General features: G+C 46.0%; 1 protein-coding gene across 3 annotated transcripts in view; it reads right to left on the bottom strand.

Moving 5' to 3' along the window:
- prom2 (prominin 2) overlaps positions 1 to 25409 on the bottom strand; it is a 146541-nt gene that overhangs the window by 56307 nt on the left and 64825 nt on the right. For all 3 annotated transcript variants that reach the window (XM_068053172.1, XM_068053173.1, XM_068053171.1), the window contains exons 5-12: positions 18666 to 18786; positions 18045 to 18108; positions 13111 to 13200; positions 9091 to 9287; positions 7965 to 8039; positions 5287 to 5350; positions 2281 to 2440; positions 746 to 898 (exon numbers count right to left, since the gene is read on the bottom strand). In XM_068053172.1, the coding sequence (XP_067909273.1) occupies positions 746 to 898; positions 2281 to 2440; positions 5287 to 5350; positions 7965 to 8039; positions 9091 to 9287; positions 13111 to 13200; positions 18045 to 18108; positions 18666 to 18786 (924 nt within the window). The remainder of the gene's footprint in view (positions 1 to 745; positions 899 to 2280; positions 2441 to 5286; positions 5351 to 7964; positions 8040 to 9090; positions 9288 to 13110; positions 13201 to 18044; positions 18109 to 18665; positions 18787 to 25409) is intronic.

Raw genomic sequence — 25409 nt, forward strand, 5'->3', positions numbered from 1 at the left:
GAGATGCCTTTTGGTCAGGTTTTTTTATCTCTGTGTTTTCTCACAGAAAGGAGTTGGGATTTGGAAGCAGCTTGAACCAGGCGTACAGAGAATTTGCAAGCAGCTGGGACCAGGAGCAAAGGGCTATCAGGAGTCAAGGGCGCTTTCTGATTCCAAGTCACTGAGCAAGGTTGTGAGGCCCATGCTCAGGATGGGGAAAACTAGATTCATGAGGTGTTGAAGGAGAGCTGGATGGTTTGCCTAGCCAGTTGCTGGAGGGAGAACCTCCAAAAATGCCTCACCTCAGAAGAGAACTAGAAAACTAAGGAGCGAAGTCCTGGGAGCTGTGATATATATTGGATTAGTCCCAGGAGATCCTGTAAAGTATAGGGGTACTCTTGGGTGGAAATAAAAGTCAAACAGGGAGTGTTGTGTTGAGTTTTAAGTTTAAAGTATATGATTACAAAATATAGCATTAAGTTAGTAGTGCTTGCTTTAATTCTTGTGCAGTAAAATTTTTGTTTAAAACGTGAAATCCTGCGGCATAATTGTTTCAGTAATAACTGGGAGTTCAAGTTTCTTTCTAAAGGGTTACTTGTCTCGAATGGGATTGTAACAACATTGGCTTCTAGATTTGCCTACATTGCATATACTTGGTTGTGAAGCAATTTTGGATGTATTGAGGGTGTGGAAAGTACTGCAAGGTCAAAAACTATTCGACAATCTCAAAATAAAATATAAATATAAAAAATCAGTTTCTGCTTACGCCATGAAGAGATTCCCTCCGCAGTGGGACAACAAGCTTCGATCGGTGGGATTTACATTGGGTTTGAGGCCTGCTGCTCCCAACAGGAGTCCCAGATAATTGCACAGAACAACCAGGAGAATGATACAGGACAGCACAATCCCAACGATCCACCTGAAATACAGGAATAACAGGACAGAGCCAAACAACAAAATCAGGAATTTTATACACAGCAGTACCACCAGCCATTTAATACTAGGAAGGATGTGGAATATCAAAGAGAGTTACAGTGAAGGGTGTGGAGTATATCAAAGAGTGTTAAAGTGAGGGCTATGGGGTATATCGGAGTGTTACAGTGAGGGGTTTGGGGCATATCAGTGTGTTACAGTGAGGGATGTGGTGTATAAGTGTGTTACAGTGATGAGGGTGGTGTATATCAGTGTGTTACAGTGAGGACTGTGGGGTATATCGGAGTGTTACAGTGAGGGGTGTGGGGTATATCGGAGTGTTACAGTGAGAGGTGTGGGGTATATCAGAATGTTACAGTGAGGGGTGTGGGGTATATCAGAGTGCTACAGTGAGGGGTGTGGGTTATATCAGAGTGTTACAGTGGGGTGTGGGGTATATCAGAATGTTGCAGTGAGGGGTGTGGGGTATATCAGATGGGCTGGAAAGATGGGCAGAGCAGTGGCAAATGGAATTTAATCCTGAGAAGTGTGAGGTTATGCATTTTGGGAGGACTAACAAGGCAAGGGAATATACAATGGATGTAGGACCCTAGGAAGTACAAAAGGTCAGAGGGACCTTGGGGTACTTGTCCATAGATCACTGAAGGCAGCAGCACAGGTAGATAAGGTGGTTAGGAAGGCATATGGGATACTTGCTTTTATTAGCCAAGGCATAGAATATAAGAGCAGGGAGGTTATGATAGAGCGGTATAATACACTAGTTAGGCCACAGCTGGAGTACTGTGTACAGTTCTGGTCGCCACACTATAGGAAGGATGTGATTGCACTGTAGAGGGTGCAGAGGAGATTCACCAGGATGTTGCCTGGGCTGGAGCATTTCAGCTATGAAGAGAGACTGGAAAGGCTAGGGTTGTTTTCCTTAGAGCAGAGAAGGCTGAGGGGGGCCTGATGAGGTATACAAAATTATGAGGGGCATAGATAGGGTAGATAGGAAGAAACTTTTTCCCTTAGCGGAGGGGTCAATAATCCAGGGGGCATCGATTTAAGATAAGGGGCAGGAGGTTTAGAGGGGATTTGAGGAAAAATATTTTCACCCTGATGATGGCTGGAATCTGGAACGCACTGCCTGAAGGGGTGGTAGAGGCAGGAACCATAACAACATTTAAGAAGTATTTAGATGAGCATTTGAAACGCCATAGCATACAAGGCTACAGGCCAAGTGCTGGAAAATAGGATTAAAATAGTTAGGCTTGATGGCCGGCGCGGACACGATGGGCTGAAGGGCCTGTTTCTGTGCTGTATATCTCTACAGTGAGAGCTGTGGAGTCTATCAGGTAATACAGTGCTGCCACCCCTTTCCTATCTTACCTGTACTTATCTCCCTCCTGGACCTTCGGGAGGTATTGATTTATTGAGCTATCAACCTTGTCCAGCTCGGCATTGACTGATGTTAATGAGGTTAATATTGGAAACTCCTGCGTGATACTTTGTATCTGATTTTCGATATTCTTTATGCCCGTCTTCACTTCTGAGTGTGTGTAAAAACAAGATAACATTTATTTGTTTGAACCAATTTTTAAAAAATCACTCAAAGCTAGTGCACAGCTACAAACATTAATCAAAATAGCTAATAGATTGTTGGTCTTTAACTCAAAGGGCTGGAATACACAGGGGAGGAAGTGATATATTAGCTGTAGACAGCCTTGGTCAGACACTATCTGGAGTAACTGTGTTCAGTTCTGGGCACCACACCTCAGGGAAGATATTTTGTCCTTGGAGGGGGAGCAGTGTAGAATCACTAGAATGATACTGGGGCTAAAAGGGTTAAATTATGTGGACTCATGCATAAACATGGCTTGTACTCCCCTGAGTATAGGAGGTGAGGGGTGATCTAATCACAGTGTTTTAAAGGATAGTGTCTTTTGATACGGTATTTACAGAAAAACTATTTACTTTCATGAGAAAATCCAAAATCCCACACCCCTCACAATCTTGAATTGAGAGCTAGGCCATTTCAGGGTAGCGGAAATCTGGAACTCTCGCCCCTGGTTTTATTTTTTTATTATTTATTAATTTATTTTTTATTTATTTTATTTTTTATTTAGAGATACAGCACTGAAACAGGCCCTTCGGCCCACCGAGTCTGTGCCGACCAAGAACCACCCATTTATACCTAACACTACAGTAATCCCATATTCCCTACCACCTACCTACACTAGGGGCAATTTACAATGGCCAATTTACCTATCACCTGCAAGTCTTTGGCGGTGGGAGGAAACCGGAGCACCCGGCGAAAACCCACGCGGTCACAGGGAGAACTTGCAAACTCCGCACAGTCAGTACCCAGAATTGAACCCGGGTCCCTGGAGCTGTGAGGCTGCGGTGCTAACCACTGTTTCTAGATCAATTGCAGATTTCAAGACTGCGATTTAACAGATTTTTCTGTCTGCTCTGCCTCAGCCCATCAGCTACTGAAACCCTCATCCATGCTTTTGTTACCTCCAGACTCAACTATCATTAAGAACATTCTAGCACAAAAGAGTGACGCAGACTTAAAAATAATTCCTTTACTCTGTAGAACAACATCAACATCCATTTATATAGTGTCTTTGGCGTAGTAAAGCATCCCAAGATATTTTACAGGAGCAATTATCAAACAAAATTTGACACAGAGCCACATAAAGAGACATAAGGTGGCCAAAAGCTGGGTCAAAAAGGTTTATTTTAAAGGACTGGTTTAAAGGAGCAGAGAGAGATGAAGAGGTTTAGGAAGGGAATTCTACAAATCTGAAGGCATGTTTGGTAATGGTGGCATAGTACATCATTCTCTAAAGTTCATGGCCAATGTTGAGAAGCCAAACTCATCAGCTGTTGCCTTTGTTTCTCAACTGTTTTCAGTTCTGTTCTGTGTAAGCTGTAAGCGTAATTGCAGCTTGTCCTGACCACATTTGTAACACTGCACTTCTCTGGGCTAAATACCATTTGTCCGAGTTTAGCATTTTCCCAAGTGCATCTAAATGCATTTGCAGAGATTCACTCACCTCTACAGTCCTTATTGGATACATTGTCATATGATCCATGAATGTGCTGATCATTCCCCCAACATCTATGTCTGGGTCATTGATGAATCGAGGGAATTAAGGTTGTCAAGGAATATAGAGCAAAAATGTGATAAATGGAGTTGAGGTAAAGGATCAGCCATGATCCCATAGAATGGCGGAACAGGCTTAAAGGGCCTGCTTGCGGGGGTCGGTGGGGGTGGGGGAGATCAGTCACCACTGGTAACCAGAGTAACCAGCCTCCAAGCAGATCAAATAGTTTTTAATAGCAACTTGCAGACTATGGGAATGCAGCCAATTCTTAATCCACTGCATATATTGGCACTGCATGTTGGAACTGCACAATGTCATTGCACAATGTTTCTCAGCAAATGTGAATGCATAGCAGCTCTCATTGGGTATCACGTATCAGTCACTATTTTGGTTCTGTGCATTGCCCCTTTTAAGCATGGTACATTGGAGCCACTGCCCCTTGAACAAGGTACCATGGGACAGCAACGAAGAGAAACATTGTGCAATGAGGACTTTGGACCTCATTAAAAACAAAGGAGATTGAGAGAACCATGTGACTGTCACCCCAGGCTGTGTAAAACTGGGAGTTTTGTTACACACAAAGAGACAAAAAGTAACTGAGTGTGCGGCAGAGAAGGCTGTGCGCCTCCCTTTCTCTTTCTCTCTCTCCAGAAAACATCAAGTTTGAAAACTGTCTGCGACTGTAGACTCTCCAAGCCTACAGACTGCTACAGTCAGAGACCAGGGGAAGAGAGCCACCTACAAGTCTGCCTCCAAAAAAATCTTGAGACAAGCGGGCCAGCCACAAAGTGTACTTTGGACCAGCCAAAAACTTCAAGAATACAACTTTGTCTGGAAAACCATCCAAGCTCACAGACTGTGTATTTAAGTTTCATTTATTCTGTACTTTAATCCAACCACAAAACCTACTTTTCACTTTGTAATCTATTTGTGTGTGTGTGATTCTCGTGTCAATGTCTGTGTGAATGTGTAGCGTAGTTTTTATTATTTTTAAATCAGGTTTAGATTGTTAAGTATAATAAACTTAACTCTTTACTCTTTCTTGTTTAAACTCAAGCAAACCTTTCTGATTGGTTCTTTTACGATCACATTAGAGATAAAAGGTAAAACACTCAGTGAGGTGGTAAGCACAACCACTGTTTAAAAAGGAATAAAGCCTGAAGTGGTCAAATAAGAGGAAGGGAAAGAGAGGTAACTGTGACCCCCTCCTCACCTGGCCATAACAACAGCAATACCAATATGCAGCTTAGGGTGCAACAGGTTTAACCAGGACCGCACTCACCTGACACAGTGCGGGCTGACTGGTTGGCAAGCAGGGCTGGTGTGTCATTAAAAGCTTTGTAACCCTTCACAGAAAGGAACAAACACAAGTTAGGACTGTGACAAGATGTTGAGTTCACATGGCAGGTTACAGAGGCTGAGTAATTGAATACTGCTTTATTATGACCAACTGATATTTGGAAGTGAACCGTAGAGAGTTAATGAATGCCTGAAAGAGTACTGACTGAGAGTTATAGAAAGCAATTGGTACATGAGTTATAAAGAGTAATAGTACTTGGCACTGTTATAAAGAAAAACAGATACCAGTGAGTGTTATTGAGAGTAATTGATCCCTGAAAATGTGTTATTGTGTGCAATAGATTAATGATCTTCTTCTGTACCATCGCATTCTACAATTCTAATGGATACTTGAGTTACCGAGAGAAATGAACGCATAGGAATGAGTGCTTAATTTCAACAAAAAACAGCTTTTACTATTTCTTTATAAACATTTTTCAGCCCTAATTGTCTCATGACCCCCATTTATACTATCAATGTGGAAGCACCGTTTGGGTGAAACATGCTCCCTAACTTTCTTCCAATTCCTAACTTCCCCATCTTTAGTAATAAAAACAAGAAATGCTGGAAATACTCAGCAGGTCTGGCAGCATCTGTGGAGAGAGAAACAGAGTTAACGTTTCGGGTCAGTGACCCTTCATCAGAACTGACAAATATTAGAAATGTAAAAGGTTTTAAGCAAGTAAAGTGGGGGTGGGGCAAGAGATAACAAAAGAGGTGTTGATAGGACAAGGTCACAGAGAATAACTGACCAGAAGGTCATGGAACAAAGGCAAACAGTATGTTAATAGTGTGCTGAAAGACAAAGCATTAGTACAGAGAGGGTGTGAATTGACTGTAAAATGAACAGCCCTGGCTCCAAGCACAAACATTAAACCAAAAAAAGTGGGTAGGCACAGTAGAAACCAAACAAACTAAAATAAAATAAACAAATAAAAAAGAAAAAAGAAAAAAATAACTAAAAATAAAAAGGGGGGGCTGTCACGCTCTGAAATTATTGAACTCAATGTTCAGTCCGGCAGGCTGTAGTGTGCCTAATCGGTAAATGAGGTGCTGTTCCTCGAGCTTGCGTTGATGTTCACTGGAACACTGCAGCAAGCGTAGGATAGAGATGTGAGCGTGACAGCAGGGGGGAGTGTTGAAGTGGCCAGCAACTGGAAGCTCAGAGTCATGCTTATGGACTGAGCGGAGGTGTTCCGCAAAGCGGTCACCCAGTCTGCGTTTGGTCTCCCCAATGTAGAGGAGACCACATTGTGAGCAGCGAATACAGTATACTACATTGAAAGAAGTACAAGTAAATTGCTGCTTCACCTGAAAGGAGTGTTTGGGGCCTGGGATAGTGAGGAGAGAGGAGGTAAATGGGCAGGTATTACACCTCCTGCAATTGCAGAGGAAGGTGTTGTGGAAAGGGGAAGAGGTGGTGGGGGTAATGGAGGAGTGGACCAGGGTGTCACGGAGGGAACGATCCCTTCAGAATGCTGACAGGGGAAGGGAAGGGAAGATGCGTTTGGTAGTGGTATCACGCTGGAGGTGGCAGAAATGGTGGAGGATGATCCTTTGGATGTGGAGGCTGGTGGGGTGGAAAGTGAGGACAAGGGGAACCCTGTCACGGTTCTGTGAGAGAGGGGAAGTGGTGAGGGTAGAGGTGCGGGAAATGGGCTGGACACAGTTGAGGGCCCTGTCAACCACAGTGGGGGGGAATCCTTCGTTGAGGAAAAAGGAAGACATATCAGAAGCACTGTCGTGGAAGGTTGCATCATCAGAGCAGATGCATCAAAGATGGAGAAACTGGGAGAATGGAACGGAGTCCTTACAGGAGGCTAGGTGTGAAGACGTGTAGTCGAGGTAGCTGTGGCAGTCGGTGGGCTTATAATTATTAGACAGCCTATCCCCAGAGACGGAGACAGAGAAGTCAAGGAAGGGAAGGGAAGTGTCAGAGATGGACCATGTGAAGGTGAGAGAAGGGTCGAAATTGGAAGCAAAGTTGATAAAGTTTTCCAGTTCAGGGTGGGAGCAGGAAACAGCACCGATACAGTCATCAATATACCGGAAAGAGAGTTGGGGGAAAGTGAGGACAGAGGACTGGCTCGGCCTCTGTTCCAGGAAGAAGCGGAGAGCCCTCAAACTGTCCTGGTGGGGGATGGAGGTGTAGAGAGATTGGACATCCATAGTGAAGAGGAGGTAGTTAGGGCAGTAAACTGTTAGCCTTTGATCCATGATTCTCTGTGACTGTGTCCTAGCAACACCTTCGCTTTTGTTATTTCTTGCCTCACCCCCGCTTTACTTGCTTAAAACCTTTTACATTTCTAATATTTGTCAGTTCTGATGAAGGGTCACTGACCTGAAACGTTAACTCTGCTTCTCTCTCCACAGATGAGATCTGTGCCAGATCTGCTGAGTATTTCCAGCATTTCTTGCTTTTATTTCAGATTTCCAGCATCTGCAGAATTTTGCTTTTATTCCTCATCTTTAGCTTGTGTCCCTGGGACTCCAATATTTCCCAGTGGTGAACAGTCTTCCTGGAGCCAGTTTTGTTAACCTGCTTCATGGCCTTCAACATCTGGGAAATAGTAAATATTATGAAGACAGAAAGATTGGAGATTGTGGTCACAACTACCATACCTTTTGTACAATGGAATAGAGGTTAGCATCCACAATTAGCTTCATGGCCTCTATCTCCTTGTCCATATTAGGAGCCTGTTGAAAAAATGGAAACGATTTGAACATTAGAATTCACATCACATATTAATTTGGATGATATGGCAAGGTGAGAATGAGATCGCACAGTTTTTGTCATGCTGCACAATTTCCTGCTCTGCACACCAGCTAGGCAGTGAATGCTGCTATTTTTGGGCGAGAGTCTGATCTTGCTTATGCTACAATCACTCAGGGCCTCGACTCTGGGAGCCTGTTACTCACCCAATGCCCACACTCACAAATCTCCGCTCCCTTTGTGTTCCTTGAGAGGGGGGAGCAAATATGACAGATGTTGCTGTTGGGTGACGTGGCCCTCTGGATTAGTGGGGCCTTGAACCTTTGGGTGATGTGTCAAGCAATGTTGATGGAACTGCTGTAGCGTTACCTGACAATGACCCCCACTCGCACTCATTGCATCTTCCTCAATCTTTTGAAGTGACTTTATGGAGTCAGAGGAATGCAGATCCCTTCACACTGAGCTGTCTCACTGCACCTTTCTCTCGTCAATCTCAGTGTTTCTGAACCGCACCCTCGGGAAACAGATAATACACAGACTGGGGAGTAGATTTTCTTCTTCATTGGAGCTGGGAAATACTCGCGTGTGTCTCAGTATCAGCTCCTGTACATGTACAGTAGACACAGAGGGTAAAAGGGAACAATTTACTCTTGTCTGGTACTGTATGGCCTGTGTGTGGCTCAGTGTCAGCTCCTGTACATGTACATTGCACACAGCGGGTAAAAGGGAACGATTCACTGGTGCCTGCTTCATGGGTCTTGGTTTCAGTTATCTATGTGCTGTAAACAGGGTGAGCTCTGCTTCTAATTACATTTTTAAGGAGCATCCTAAAGGAGGAGAAAGAGGCAGAGAAGTTTCAGGAGGGAAATTTCAGTGCTTAGGGCCCAAGCAGCTGGAGGCATGATTGCCAATAGCGGAGCAATGAAAATCGGGGATGCATAAGAGGCCAAAATTGGAGGAGCACAGAGATCTTGGGGGGTTATAAGGCTGGAGGAGGTTACAGAGACAGGGACCAATGACAGACAGATTTTATACCGTGCTAAAGTTGGCGACAAGACCAAGATCCTTCACGAGGCCCTGGCTGTTGGCACATTGTGAACCACATATATTGAGTGTGCTGTTGATGTCTTGTTGGATGACAGTCAGATTCTGCTTCAGGATTTCCTGTTGATATATCAGTCCTGCTACTGTTGAGTTTATGAGCACCAGTCTGTCATTCATCTCATGGATATCTGTGAATAAAAGCAATTAGAATGCAACCAGGAGAAAGATTCAGTCAGAACTCTAAACAAAACTCTCAACTTCAAACCTCCCCTTCCCTACGGGAAGTACATTTTCCTCCCAGTTTTCATTCTTTTCTCAAAACATTCCTGTCACATCGCGTTACAAAGTATATACAACACAGAAACAGGCCTTTCGTTCCAACTAGTCCATGCTGGCGTTTATGCTCCACAAGAGCCTCCTCCCACTATCTTCAACTCACCCTATCAACATATCCTTCTATTCCTTTTCCCTCATATATTTATCTAGCTTCCCCTAAAATAAACGCATAATGAGAGAGGAAGTACTAGAGGGTCTGACATCCCTAAAAGTGGATAAATCATCAGGACGGGGTGGATTGCATCCCAAGTTGTTAAAGGAAGCCAGGGAGAAAATAGTAGATGCGTTGAGGATCATCTTCAAATCCTCATTAGATACAGGTGAGGTGCCAGAGGATTGGAGGTCTGTGTACGTTGTAGCATTGTTTAAAAAGGGTGCAGGGGATGGGCCAAATAATTATAGGCCGGTCAGTCTGACCTTGGTGGTGGGTAAATTATTAGAATCAATTCTGAGGGACAGGATAAACTGCCACTTAGAAAGGCACAGACTGATCAGGGATAGTCAGCATGGATTTGTTAAGGGAAGGTCATGTCTTACTAACTTAATTGAGTTTTTTGAGGAAGTGACGGGGAGGTTTGATGAGGGTAGTGCAGTGGATGTGGTCTACATGGACTTTAGTAAGGCATTTGACAAGGTCCTGCATGGCAGACTGGTCAGTAAAATGAAAACCCATGGGATACAGGGGAATGTGGCAGGTTGGATCCAGAATTGGCTCAGGGACAGGAAGCAAAGAGTAGCAGTCACCAACAGATGTTTTTGTGAATGGAAAGCTGTTTCCAGTTGCATTCCACAGGGCTCACTGTTGGGTCCCTTGCTGTTTGTGGTAGATATTAATGATTTGGACTTAAATGTGGGAGGCATGATAGGGAAATTTGCTGATGGCACAAAAATTGTCTATGTAGTTGATAGTGAAGAGGATAGCTGTAGACTCCAGAATTATATCAATGGTTTGGTTGAGTGGGCAGGAAAGTGGCAAATGGAATTCAATCCGGAGAAGTGTGAGGTAATGCATTTGGGGAGGGCAAATAAAGCGAGGGAATACACAATAAATGGGAGGATATTGAGAGGGGTAGAAGAAGTGAGAGACCTTGGAGTGCATGTCCACAGGTCCCTGAAGGTGGCAGGACAGGTAGATAGAGTGGTAAAGAAGGCATATGGAATGCTTTCCTTTATTGGCCGAGGTGTAGAATACAAAAGCAGGGATGTAATGCTGGAACTGTATAAAATGCTGGTTCGGCCACAGCTGGAGTATTGCGTACAGTTCTGGTCACCACATTACAGAAAGGACATTATTGCTCTGCAGAGAGTACAGAGGAGATTTACAAGAACATTGCCAGGGCTTGAAATATTGCCAGCAGCTATGAGGAAAGATTGGATAGGCTAGGGTTGATTTCACTGGAACTGAGGAGGCTGAGGGGAGACTTAATTGAAGTGTACAAAATTATGAGGGGCTGAGATAGAGTGGACAGGAAGGACCTGTTTCCCCTGGTCGGGAGGTCAGTTACCAGGGGACACAGATTTGAGGTGAATGGTAGAAGGATTAGAGGGGACATGAGGAAAAACGTTTTTACCCAGAGGGTGGTGGGTGTCTGGAATTCACTGTCAGGAACGGTGATGGAGGCAGAAACCCTCAATTCATTTAAAAGGTACCTGGACATGCACCTGAAGTGCTGTAACCTGCAAGGCTATGGACCAGGTGCTGGAAGATGGGATTAGATTGGGCAGCTTTTTTTTTACGGCCAGTGTGGACATGATGGGCTGAATGGTCTCCTTCTGTGCCGTAATTGTTCTATGGTTCTAAATTGTATCTTTGCTATTCACCTCAACTGCTCCAAGTGGTACCGAGATCCACATTCCCACCATTCTTTGAGTAAAGAGGTTTCTCCTGTTGAACGGGGCACAGCCACAAGTGTTGGCAGCTCTCTGATTACCCGATAACATGGCTATTCATCATGTGCAAGGAAAGACAGTGTCTGTTGGCAGGCTTTTGAACCGTGGGGACCATTAAAGCCAACCTGTCCTCAACTGTTGTTCACACACTTTACACTCGTGCTCATTGGAGAGCTATTAGAAGCAGGAACTCCTTGCAATGTTTTCCTGTCCTAGCTCAGAGATACTCAGGCTCTGTCCACTATCAAAGGCCTCGACAATGGCAATGTGTTGAGACTGAGACCTGCCTGGTATTGAACGGTCTGTACTATACACCATGTGGTGCCTTCCTCCACCTATTAAAACACACTAGTTAAATGTACAATAACAGTAACTTGTATTTGTATAGTGTCTCTAACATAATAAAATGTCCCGAGGTGCTTCACAGGAGCAAAATTTGACACCAAGCCACATAAGAAGATATTAGGGCAGGTGGCTAAAAGCTTGGTCAAAGAGGTAGGTTTTAGGGAGTGTCTTAAAGGAGAAAAGTGAGGTAGAGAGGCAGAGAAGTTTAGGGAAGGAATCCTAGAGCTTAGGGCCCAGGCAGCCACCAATGGTGGAGTGATTAAAATCAGGGATGCTCAAGATATTTTGGAGAGTTATAGGGTTGGAGGAAATTACAAAGATAGGTGGGGTGGGGGCGGCGGTGGTAAGGCCAGGGGGATTTGAAAACAAGAAAGAGAGTTGTTAAATCAAGACATTGCTTAGCTGGGAGCCAATGTAGGTCAACGAGCAAAGGGGTGATGGGTGAATGGGACTTGGTGCGAGTTAGGAGAAATGGGCAGAATTTTGGATGAGCTCAAGGAAGGTAGAATGTGGGAGTCAAGTCTGGAGGTAACAAAGGCAAGGATGAGGGTTTCAACAGCAAATGAGCTGAGGCAAGAACAGACTCTAGTGATGTTATGGACATGGAATTAAATAGCCTTAGTGATGACACAAAGTAAAGCTCCCTCAACACTGTCCCTATGAAATACCCCCAGGGCAGGTACAGCACAGGGTTAGATACAGAGTAAAGCTTCCTCTACACTGTCCCCATCAAACACTCCCAGGACAGGTACAGCACAGGGTTAGATACAGAGTAAAGCTTCCTCTACACTGTCCCCATCAAACACTCCCAGGACAGGTATAGCACAGGGTTAGATACAGAGTAAAGCTCCCTCTACACTGTCCCCAAAAAAAAAGAGAAAAAAGAGAAAAAAGAAAAAAACGAAAAAAAAAAAACAGGGAATTTAGTGAAAAAACAGGGTTAGATACAGAGTAAAGCTCCCTCAACACTGTCCCTATGAAATACTCCCAGGACAGGTACAGCACAGGTTAGACACAAATAAAGGCCCCCTCAAGTAAAATAAAAGGGGCCTGGGGTATAAAGGTCACAAAAAAAAGAACGGGGTTAGATACATAGTAAAGCTCCCTCTACACTGTTCCCATCAAACAAAAATAAATGGTTAGACACAGAGTAAAGTGTCGAAAAGACTTAGTAGTTGGCAGGAAAAAAGACAGAGGCGCAAGGGAAGAGCCAACTGTGTAACAGCCCTGACAAACAAATTTTTCTGCAGCACCTGTGGAAGAGCCTGTCACTCTAGAATTGGCCTTTATAGTCACTCCAGGCGCTGCTTCACAAACCACTGACCACCTCCAGGCGCTTACCCATTGTCTGTCGAGATAAGGAGGCCAAAGAGAAGAGAAAGTTTCAGTAAATGAGATATCTGCTTTTATTCTCTTCAATGTGCTCACACGTGTGCTTACCTTGTGCCAGCTGAGATGCTGACCTCAGTACTGGGTACATTGTTTCACCCAACTTCTCCCTGACTGTTTCACCAAGACTTGACGCAATATCTGAAAATCATAACAATCATTTAAAATAAGATTACACAGCTCCGATAACCAGCTTGTACAGCCACATGCCACTAGGTTCAACCTGCTATCACATTGATCCATTCATTACTTTGAGGTACTTCACAAGGCCAGATGCAAGCATGTTAGTGGGGGAAGAGAGGAACACACAAATAGTCAGGAGAAATTTTGAAAAGTTGCTATTGGAACATCATGTTATTTTTCACCATATAACAAGGTTTTTTTTTATTTCCAAAATATACTTTATCCATAAAAATCTGTAAAAATTACATTCCCAAACAGTTTAAAACAGCATCAAGTCAAAAAATACAAACAGTGCAAAGGTGATCAGTTTCCTTCTATACAATCATGAGTTGCCTCACAACCCTTCCATTTCATTGTCATGCCATATACATTTTTACATTTACAGCACACAAAATTTCTCTGATACAGTTCGAGGGGTTTTCCATGGATCCAGCCCCTCAGTTCAGCTTGGTGGGGGGTCCTTACACTGTGGTCTTTCCCCATTGAGCCTTTGCTGCGGCTGCCCCAAGCTTTAGTGCGTCCCTCAGCACGTAGTCCTGGACCTTGGAATGTGCCAGTCTGCAACATTCGGTCATGGACAACTCTTTGCGCTGAAAGACCAGCAAGTTTCGGGCAGACCAAAGGGCGTCTTTCACCGAATTGATAGTCCTCCAGCAGCAGTTGATGTTTGTCTTGGTATGCGTCCCTGGGAACAGCCCGTAGAGCACAGACTCCTGTGTTACAGAGCTGCTTGGGATGAACCTCGACAAAAACCACTGCATCTCTTTCCACACCTGCTTTGCAAAGACACATTCCAGGAGTAGGTGGGCAACCGTCTCTTCCCCACCTCAGCCACTGCGGGGGCATTGCGTGGAGGGGGCGAGACTTCGGGCGTGCATGAAGGATCTGATGGGGAGGGCCCTTCTCACCACCAGCCAAGCTACATCTTGGTGCTTGTTTGAAAGTTCTGGTGATGAGGCATTCCGCCAAATGACTTTGGCGGTCTGCTCGGGGAACCATCCGACAGGATCCCCCGTCTCCTTTTCCCGTCGGGCCTTGAGAACATTCCGTGCAGACCACTGCCTGATGGACCGGTGGTCGAAGGTGTTTTCCGCAGAAACTGCTCCACAAAGGATAGGTGGTACAGCACGGTCCAACTGCATGGAGCGTTCCGCGGCAATGTGACCAGGCCCATCCTTCGCAACACCGGGGACAGATAGAACCTCAGCACGTAGTGACACTTGGAGTTTGCGTACTGGAGGTCTACACACAGCTTGATGCAGCCGCACACGAAGGTGGTCATCAGGATGAGGGCCACGTTGGGTACATTTTTCCCACCCTTACCCAGAGATTTGAACATCGTGTCCCTCCAGACCCGGTCCATTTTAGATCCCCAGATGAAGCGGAAAATGGCTCGGGTGACCGCCACAGCGCAGGAGTGGGGTATGGGCCAGACCTGCGCCACGTACAGCAACAACGTGAGCACCTCGCACCTGATGACAAGGTTCTTACCCATATAACAAGGTATGAAATCTCCTTGCAACCTTTCCCAATCACACTATTGAGATGTATGTAGATCATTCATTGCTAGGATATCATTGATACCCGTTAAGGTGAAGGGTAGGACCATCAAGTCCAGGGAACCCTGGATGTCAAGGGATATAGAGGATTGGCTCAGGAAAAAAAAAGAGGCTTATGGCATATTCAGAGCGCTGAAAACAGCGGAGGCACTAGAGGAGTATAGAAAGTGTTGGGGGGGGGGGGTACTTAAAGAAAGTAATTAGGAGAGCGAAGGGGGGACATGAAAAAACATTGGTGGTCAATATAAAGGAAAATCCTAAGGCGTTTTATAAGTATATTAAGGGGAAGAGGATAACCAGGGAAAGAGTAGGGCCCATTAGGGGCCAAAGTGGATTGCGATATACTTGAACATATTTACATTGAAAGGGAGGAAGTATTAGCTGTTTTAGCGGGCTTAAAAGTGGATAAATCCCCAGGCCCAGATGAGATGTATCCCAGGCTGTTATGTGAGGCAAGGGAGGTGGTAGCAGAGGCACTGACACAAATTTTCATATCCTCTCTGGCCACAGGAGAGGTACCAGAGGACTGGAGGACAGCGAATGTGGTACCATTATTCAAGAAGGGTATCAGGGATAAACCAGGTAATTACAGGCCAATGAGTCTAACATCAGTGGTTGGGAAACTATTGGAAAAAATTCTGAGGGACAGGATTAATCTCCACTTGGAGAGGCAGAGAATAATCAGGGATAGTCAGAATGGCTTTGTCGGGGGAAGATTGTGTCTAACTAACTTGATTGAATTTTTTGAGGAGGTGACTAGATGTGTAGATGAGAGTAGCACAGTTGATGTAGTCTACATGGACTTCAGTAAGGCTTTTGATAAGCTCCCACATGGGAGATTGGTTAAGAAGGTAAGAGCCCATGGGATTCAGGGCAATTTGGCAAATTGGATCCAAAATTGGTTTGGTGGAAGGAGGCAGAGGGTAATGGTCGAGGGTTGTTTTTGTGAGCGGAAGCCTGTGACCATTGGTATACCACAGGGATCGGTGCTGGGTCCTTTGATGTTTGTAGTGTACATTAATGATTTGGATGTGAATACAGGAGGTATGATCAGTAAGTTTGCAGATGACACGAAAATTGGTGGTGTCGTAAATAGTGAGGAGGAAAGCCTTAGATTACAGGACGATATAGATGGGCTGGTAAGATGGGCGGAGCAGTGGCAAATGGAATTTAATCCTGAGAAGTGTGAGGTGATGCATTTTTGGAGGACCAACAAGGCAAGGGAATATACAATAGATGGTAGGACCCTAGGAAGTACAGAGGGTCAGAGGGACCTTGGTGTACTTGTCCATAGATCACTGAAGGCAGCAGCACAGGTAGATAAGGTGGTTAGGAAGGCATATGGGATACTTGCTTTTATTAGCTGAGGCATAGAATATAAGAGCAGGGAGGTTATGATGGAGCTGTATAAAACGCTAGTTAGGCCATGCTGGAGTACTGTGTACAGTTCTGGTCGCCACACTATAGGAAGGATGTGATTGCACTGGAGAGGGTGCAGAGGAGCTTCACCAGGATGTTGCCTGGGGTGGAGCACTTCAGCTATGAAGAGAGACTGAAAAGGCAAGGGTTGTTTTCCTTAGAACAGCGAAGGAGGAAGGGGGACATGATTGAGGTAAACAAAATTATGAGGGGCATTGATAGGTTAGATAGGAAGAAACTTTTTCCCTCAGCGGAGGGGTCAATAACCAGGGGGCATAGATTTAAGGTAAGGGGCAGGAGGTTTAGAGAGGATTTGAGGAAAAAGTTTTTCACCCAGAGGGTGGTTGGAATCTGGATTGCACTGCCTGAAGGGGTGGTAGAGGCAGGAACCATCACAATATTTAAGAATTATTTAGATGAGCACTTGAAATGCTATAGCATAGAACACGTATGGGCCAAGTGCTGGAAAATGCGATTAGAATAGTTAGGTGCTTGATGGCCGGCACAGACACGATGGGCTGAAGGGCCTGTTTCTGTGCTGTATAACTCTATGACACGCCCTGAAAACAGATAAGGTTTCTGGCTTCCAGTGTAACTCCAAGCATTTCTGTCAATTTCTGTCCCTTTCCTCTTTCCCATTAGATCCCCTTCCAACCAATCACAATGAAACATCCAAAGGAAGAGAATCTTCCCTTGGTGTTATCATCAGATTGCAGTGCAAGAAATCAGTTTCATTTGCTCTAGAATGTCTAGCAATCTCCTTTTCTCTCAGCTACCATCACCCCTGTCATGACTGGCTCCCAGACCAGCAATGCCTCAATTTCAAAATTCTCATCCATGTTTTCAAATCCCTCCATAGCCTCCCCCCTCCCTATCTCTGTAACCTCCTCCAGTCCCACAATCTCCCTAAACCCTTCCACCTCTTTACTACTCTCTCCTTTAACATCTCCTGTCCTAATATCTCCTTCTGTGGCTCAGTGTGTCTGATAACGCACCAATGAAGTGCCACTAATACTGACCCCTGGGGGACACCACTGTAAACTTTCCTCTAGTCTGAAAAACAACTGTTGACCACTAAATCTCTGCTTCCTGTTCCTTAGCTAATTTTGTATCCATACAGTTACTGTCCCTTTAATCCCACAGAATTTAAATTTTATGAACAAAATTGGTTATCTGGCACATCCCCTGTAGTCAAAGCTCTGACTCCAGTAAGGCTTCTGCTGACAGAGGAAGAGAACAGTTATAATGAGGTCTATGGCACTACAAACGCTATGGTCAAACAGGTGTGAGGTGACTATTTGGTGTGCCAATTTGTAATCATTGACAGCACTGGGCTCTAAATTGTCTCCTCTTTTGACTGCTGCCTGTCCAGTTCCTCAACCGCTCCTTCCTGTGCACCATCTCCTCATGCTCCATCCCTCCCATTTTCACCATCCCATCACCACTCTCCTTCAGCCTTCAGTAGCAGCTAACATTTCTTCATTCATGTGATGCTTCACACCTGAGCATCAAAGATTTAAACCTGCCTCAAACGTCCTTCCTTTCCCTCAGAAAATCCTAAGCTGTAACTTGTTCATACTGTAGTTACCCATCAGGATCATCGGTTAGAGCTTTCAAACTGGACAGGGCATCTCAAATCTTCACCTGTGGGTGGCGCAGGTCCTTGCAGACACATACCAACCATTTCGTTGAATTGTGTCCACCGATCAAACCATCTGGAGGCCGACATGCATTGTGTGCTCGGGATAACAATGCTCTAAAGTTGCTGGAATTATACACCGAGCCTGCACATACTAAGTCAGTCAATAATAAATCATTACTTACTGTCCAGGTTAGCTGTGACAATCTTTATTGGGACTGAGCTGGCATCAATGATGGCTGTGATTTGCTGAACAAAAATTAGTTTAAAAGAAAAATTAGAATTAGCACACACACAGCTCCTGAAAATTACATTGTACAGAGCTCCAGATCCTGGTTACATGTATTCTATAACTAGCCAAGTATCCAGAGTTATATAGATTAAAAAAACACATCAAAATAATTCTGACATTTTTTTGAGAGTGAACCACATATGTAGATATTAGAGCAGGTGAGCAAAAAGCTTGATCAGAGGTAGGTTTTAAGGAGCATCTTAAAAGAGGATAGAGAGGTGGAGAGATTTAGGGAGGGAATTCCAGAGCTTAGGACCTCAACAGCTGAAGGCATGGTCGCCAATGTTGCAGCAATTAAAATCGGGCAGGTTCAAGAGGCCAGGATTGGAGGAGTGCAGAAATCTTAGGGATTGTTGGGCTGGAGGATGTTACAGAGATAGAGAGGGGTGAGGCCATGGAGGATTTGAACACAAGGAACTGTGGATGAAGTGAAGCATCTCGTGGAGGAGGCTGCCATGGTTAATTAATTCAAAATTAAATCTTAACTCATTATGAAGCATCACAACAGACTTACTGTTTGGATGACATTAACATAGGTCTTCAGGTTGCCCAAGGTGCTGTTCAGTATGTTGTCTCCATCCTGTAAGGATTCTGTCACCTTTTCATTGCTGACAAACATGCAGACACTTCCCGCTCTGCTTGTGGCATGTTGGAGGGAGGAAAAACAAATATCATTTTGTTCTTCATTTTAAAAGGAAGAAGAAAGCCCTTGCCTATAAATAATCACCTTTCATGACACCAGGACATCCAAAAGTGCTTCATGAGCAATTTTAATTCTTACTTTGTTTTAGTAATAATACATTGGCCCAGATTTTGCTGCCAAAATAATGGTGAGGCGAATGGCACTCTGTTATTGTTGCACAAATAGTACGGCAAAGTCAGGTGAGGCACAGACCGGCAGTAAAACTCAAATATCCAAAAGTTCATGTCCGAGTTGTGCTGCTCAACTGTTAGCTTCATGAAAATCGTCTGACTCACCACTGACATGCATTGAACAGCGTGAAGTTGCTGTATTTGCATGATAGATACAAACTAAGCTCACTACAGAATAAGTCTTGTCCATTCCAGTCTAAGTACCCTTGATAAATACTGCCAGTTAACCTCTCTGGCACTGAAAATTAAGTATTACAAATGTGGAGTCTTATTTCTTCAGGTTGAAATTGTTGTTGCAGATGTTTAAAATGTTAAGTTTTACCAATTAATAGTTTTAAACTTTTCCTTTGCCTTTTTTCTTTCTATTAATTTAATTCTTCCTTTTCCTCTGTTTATTTCTCTTTCTGTACCTGATTTGACATTGAATTCACTCATTCCAATTTTCACTTCCTTCTCAGTCCTTGCACTGTTTACTTCTCAATCCTTCAATCTGATTGTTTAAGCAGACCCCCAGTTGTTTTTCCAAGTTCACACAGGTCTCAGATGCCCCAGTTCTCCTCACTGCAACGTTGTCAGCTCGCACTTACAGCAACTTGTCAAGCAAAAAATGTAAACACCTCAAGGTGTAAAGGCAAGGCTAACGAACAGCAAATTCTATAATAAAACCAGAAAGTGTTGGGCATACTCAGCAGATCTAGTAGCATCTGTGCAGAGAGAAACAGAGCTAATATTTCAGATGAAGTTCATCTAATGAAAGCTCACAGACTGGAAACATTAATTCTGTTTTTCTCTCCACAGATGCTGCCAGTCCTGCTGAGTATTTCCAGCACTTCCTGTTTTTATTTCAGAATTTCCGCATCTGCAATATTTTGCTTTTGAAAACTTTAATATCGGGTTCTGTTTGTGGCAAAATCCATTTCAAAAGTATCAACATTTACTTGCAGTATCTGATACACCTGTAGGTGACACTGTGATCAGTCTGTCCAATGCTTTGGGTTAGAAATTGGTTTGCGCTGTACTTTGGGTGCAGGAGTCGCAAATCGTGACCAGCCCATGCCCATTGTGGTGGAGGTACTCAGCATGCAAATTTGCTGCCATGTCCTCATTTAAATGATTGCAATGTTAGCTGAGCAGCTCCTGCGCTGCTGGCTGTCTAAGCACTCAGCGGGGAGCCAAGCAGTGTGTGCAAAGAGCACATGGTACAACCAGCCTTCTGTTCTTAAAGGCAGTCTGTCCCTCATAAAGAACAGCTGCACAGAATTACAGGAGGCTACGGGCTCCAAATTCACGCTTCACTGGAAGCCTTAGTGGTGAAAGTGGACAGGAGGAGAGATGCCATATTTCAACAGGGGGTCAGGATGACCTCAATAACCGCCCTCAGAAGGGATTGGGAGCATATGGCCAGGGAGGTCAATTCCTGGCATCTGGACCCGAGAACCTGGCAATGCCTGTCATTGTCAAGGGGCATGGTGGAGTCCAGCTCCAACTTGGCACAGGGCATAATGCAGAGCCTCTGCTCCATCTTCCTGTTGTCCTGCAGACCCAGAGACACCACAACTGCATCTATACCTGTTGCAGCCATTGTGTGGACAAGTCACCAAATCATCTGCCCTCCCTGTAAGGATGCAACAACACTCCCTGCCAAATCCAGGAACTCAACATCTCCAAAAAACACTCCAGAGCACTTCCTGAGACTTTGCAATTGTAGAAGTAATTCTAAATCACCTTACCTGCAAGCTGGGTGTCTGGCCCTTTAAATAATACTAGTACTGGGCTACTCAGCAACTGAATTCATTGAATGGACCTGCGTGGTCCAACTTTGGAAGTTGGCCGTCAAATCCGCCAGTAGAGCCGAGTGACGTGATGATAGCACCACTGCAGCTGCCTCTGGTGCACGCAGGGGATGCCCGTGTGAAGACCCTTCCAGGGGGCCAGGAGGCCCTTAAGGCACTCTCAGAGAAGGGAATGGGAGCAAGTGGCCAGGGAGATTAATTCCCAGGATCTGGTCCTGAAGACCTGACAGCAGTGCCACAAGAAATTCAATGACCTCACGCAGGTGGTCAAGGTCAGTGAATGCATCTTCAGATGATATCTCCTACCCACCGCAACACCAACATCTCTCACTGCTCAATGTACCAGACCTCCATCACTCACTCAGCAGCAAACTCGAGCAATCAGGACTCTTGCATAATATTCAGATAATCCACTTCACCCTCACACACTTACCAGTTCTGCTAGTCTCACACCCACATCTCACAGCTTCCACATACCTCCAGCTATTCAGCAATAGCAGGCACATCACTTGAACAAATTGCAACACACTCACTGACATCACTCCCTCTCTCTTGCAGGACCAAGTGACACATTACCGTAGGGAGCAGCACAGAACCAGCAGGGCATAGAATATCTATATCAGTGGCGCAGTGGTTAGTACCGCAGCCTCACAGCTCCAGTGACCCAGGTTTGGTTCTGGGTACTGCCTGTGTGGAGTTTGCAAGTTCTCCCTGTGATCGCATGGGTTTCCGCTCGGTGCTCCACTTTCCTCCCAAAGACTTGCAGGTTGATATGTAAATTGGCCCCTAGTGTAGGTAGGTGGTAGGGAATATGGGATTAATTTAGGAGGGGATGTGGTAGGAAATATGGGATTAATGTAGGATTAGTATAAATGGGTGGTTGATGGTCGGCACAGACTTGGTGGGCTGAAGAGCCTGTTTCAGTGCTGTATCTCTCTATGACTATGATCACCTGAGCCCTCAGGGGAGATGGTGCTCTGCGTCATGGGGCTGGCTGTGACTGAGGCCATTGTATCCAGTGTCAGTGAAAACATTCAGGATGATGGTATTGTTCCTGCCTTATATCCCATCTCAATTCCCACTTCACCCTCATCCTGCTATCAGGCATGAGGTGCAAGCTGCAAATGGTGTGAGCACAGACCTCTTGCTTTCCATTCCAGCTCTCTTCCCTCACACCAACCCTGTCCTTCTGCATTTATGCTTTCAGACATCCAGAAACGGCCCTGTGGCCAGCCACTGCAGCCTCATGATGAAGGCCGACAGCTACACCTGACCTCTGATGAAAAAGCACAGTCACAATCTGACATTCTGACACTTACAGCCAGCAGCTCAGATACTCGCACTGTGCAAACTTTAGAGGCTAGTAGCGAGTCAGGATCAGCGCATGGTGAGTCACTGGGTGCAAGTGGGCTGCAGCCAGGCAGGGGGAAAGGATAGATTGTGTGCCAGCTCCTTGGAGGGCGTGGTCACAGGTGAGTTCTGCTGCTGAGGACTCAGATGAGCATTTCGATGGGGCAGTGTACAGCAGAACACTGATAAGCATGCACACTGAGATGCTTGGTGCATTGGCAGGCCTGCCAGATCCGTGATGCAGTGTTTGCTGGCCAATGTCTCAGCTTCCTCTGCAGTGCAGGCATAAACTAACCAACATCTCAGTGCTGGAGTGGAAGCTCAGACAGAGGTCATGAGATCCCTGGCTACTGTCCCGCAGACTCAGACTGCTGTCATTATGATTACGGATCTCAGTGCTCAAAGGGCTCTCATCGCAGTCTAGCAATCTGTGCTCCAACAGATTACTAGGATTAGAAACATAGACATGGAAACAGAAAATAGGAGCAGGAGTAGGCCTTCGAGCCTGCTCCGCCATTCATTATGATCATGGCTGATCATCCAACTCAGTAACTTGTTCCCGCTTTCGCCCCATACCCTTTGATCCCTTTAAACCCAAGAGCTATATTTAACTCCTTGAAAACATACAATGTTTTGGCCTCAACTGCTTTCTGTGGTAGCGAATTCCACAGGCTCACCACTCTCTGGGTAAAGAAATTTCTCCTCATCTCAGGCCTGAAAGGTTTACCCCGTATCCTTAGACTATGACCCCTGGTTCTGGACTCCCCCACCATCGGGAACATCCTTCCTGCATCTACCCTGTCAAGTCCTGTTAGAATTTTATAGGTTTCTATGAGATCCCCCCTCACTCTTCTGAACTCCAGCGAATATAATCCTAACCGACTCAATCTCTCCGCATACGTCAGTCCCACCGAGGTGCTACCCCATGTGAGTAGCAGTGGCTCTGTGGAGCCCGAATGCACTGTCCTCTCTCAGGATAACAGCATGCATGCTCTCACCACTGCCCTTGCTGTTGCCTTTCAGTCAGGTAGCCCAGTCTGCTGCCACCCATACCAAGATGGTGCAGTCTAAAGCCTGGCCAACAAGGCCCAGAGCTGCTTGAGTTAATCCTGCAAAACCATCTGCTGTCTCCCCCACTGAAAGTCAGTAGCCTTCCACCAGCCATGCTGCAGCCTGGGGTAGCACTGTGTTGGAGCATTAGTACATGCAAAGGCAAACACAAGACGGGTACTAAGGAAATGTGCAAGGGTGAATAACTCAGTTTTGTATGAATTATTGAAAGTGTGAAGGAATGGCTTTCTGTTGGTGGTTTTTATTTACAGGATCTTTACTCTTTTGAACGATTCACAAAAACCCTCAGTCAGAACCTTGTCAGTGTTGTACCTCCCTTTCTAACGGCCTCCCTGCCCTCCTATCCCCACAAGGTTCAATGAGATGACTATAGTCGCCTGCCTTGCCACTCTGGTCCCTCCCACCATTAATCTCTCATTGACTCTCTGCCTTTGGTGCCCAGTGGACTACTCGCAACTGCGGCTTCCCAAGAAGATCTTTAACAAGTTCCCCAAAGTATGAATGCGTCAGAATAGCAGCAGCTTTACACCACCTTAGTTTTCAAATGTCACAGTGCTGTGGTAGGAAGTGCTCTTTTCAGTCAGAGATCTCAGGTACATTGTTCAGTGTAGAGGGAGCTTTACTTTATACCTAACCCGTTTTTTGAAATCTTTCTTTTTTTGTTTTTTGTTTGATGGGGACAGTGTAGAGGGAGCTTTACTCTGTATCTAATCCCGTTTTTTTTTCCTTTCTTTTTTTCTTTCTTTTTGTCGAGGGGGCCTTTATTCCTCAGGCTCCCTTTATATACATACTTACATTTTTTTAAAATAACTTTATTAAAACCAGATAAGTATACCAAAAACTCAAATTAAAATGCCATTCTCGGCGTCGACGATGCACTTCAGACCCTGCGGTGCCCACCGGTCGTAGAAGGCCTCAAGCGTGCCGGCGGACACCGCATGCTCCCTCTCCAGGGATACCCGGGCGCGAACGTAACCGTGGAAGAGGAGCAGGCAATTGGGGAGGACAGACCTCCCGACGGCCCGCAGCCTGGACCTGTGAATTGCCACCTTAGCCAGGCCCAGGAGCAGAGTGACGAGGAGATCCTCCTCCCGGCCCACGCCCCTCCGCACCGGGTGTCCAAAGATCAGGAGCGTGGAACTGAAGTGCAGCCAGAACTTGAGGAGCAGCCCCTTCAGATACTCAAAAAGGGGCTGCAACCTCGCACACTCCATATAAACGTGGAACACGGACTCGTCCAAGCCGCAGAAAGTACAGGCGGCCTGGGAGTCCGTGAACCTACTTAAAAGCCTATTGCACGGGACTGCTCTGTGCAGCACCCTCCACCTCAGGTCCCCGATGTAAAGGGGGAAGACTCCCGCGTAGAGAGACCTCCATCGGGGTTTCCCCTTGCTGCCAGATGGCAACGCGGACCGCCAGGGCGTGTCCGGCCGGCTGACGAGGGCGAGGACGTGGAGAGTGTGCAGGAGCAGCCCGTACAGGAAACCCCTCCGCGCCGATTGGAATGGCACGGAGGGCATTTCCGAGAGGCGGCTCGGGTTGTGCGGGACCGGCTCCCGAGGAGGGTTTCGGGGCCTGGGTCCGATGAGCAGTTCCGGCCAAGCGGGGGTCAGCTCGGCCGGGATCGCTGCGCACTCCCGAGCCCCCTCGCCACTCGCAGTGTGGAGCGTCCCGGGGGTTTCGGCAACTCCTCCGCCTGCCAGACCGTCCCCGGAGTCGGCCGCCCGGACAGCCGAGGCGCTCTCCTCTGCCGGCAGGGGAGCTCCCTGACTGGAGGCGACCATGTTCCAGACTCGGAATAGATCCCGGTAAAAGACAGGCAACTCCCTCAGAGAGGCGTGGCCAACGGACTCCACTGGGAGCTGCGTGTCGTCTTGAAGGCAGTGACACTGGCGGAAAAAATACCTCGCCAGCGCACACCATCTGGGAGGACGCTAGACGTACAGGTATCTCTGCAGGGTCCGAAGGCGGAGAGTCGCAGCCTGGGTGCGGACGCACACCAGCGACTGACCGCCCTCCTCAATCGGGAGACTCAGGACCGCGGCAGAGACTCAGTGTTTCCTCTTCCCCCAGAAGAAATCGACGAGCTTCTTCTGGATATTGGTGGCAAATACAGGGGGCGGGGCCAAAGTGACCAACCGGTACCACAGCATGGAGGCCACCAGTTGGTT

The sequence above is a fragment of the Heterodontus francisci genome, chromosome 20 (genome assembly GCF_036365525.1).
Source record: "Heterodontus francisci isolate sHetFra1 chromosome 20, sHetFra1.hap1, whole genome shotgun sequence".
In the NCBI taxonomy this organism is placed as follows: domain Eukaryota; kingdom Metazoa; phylum Chordata; class Chondrichthyes; order Heterodontiformes; family Heterodontidae; genus Heterodontus; species Heterodontus francisci.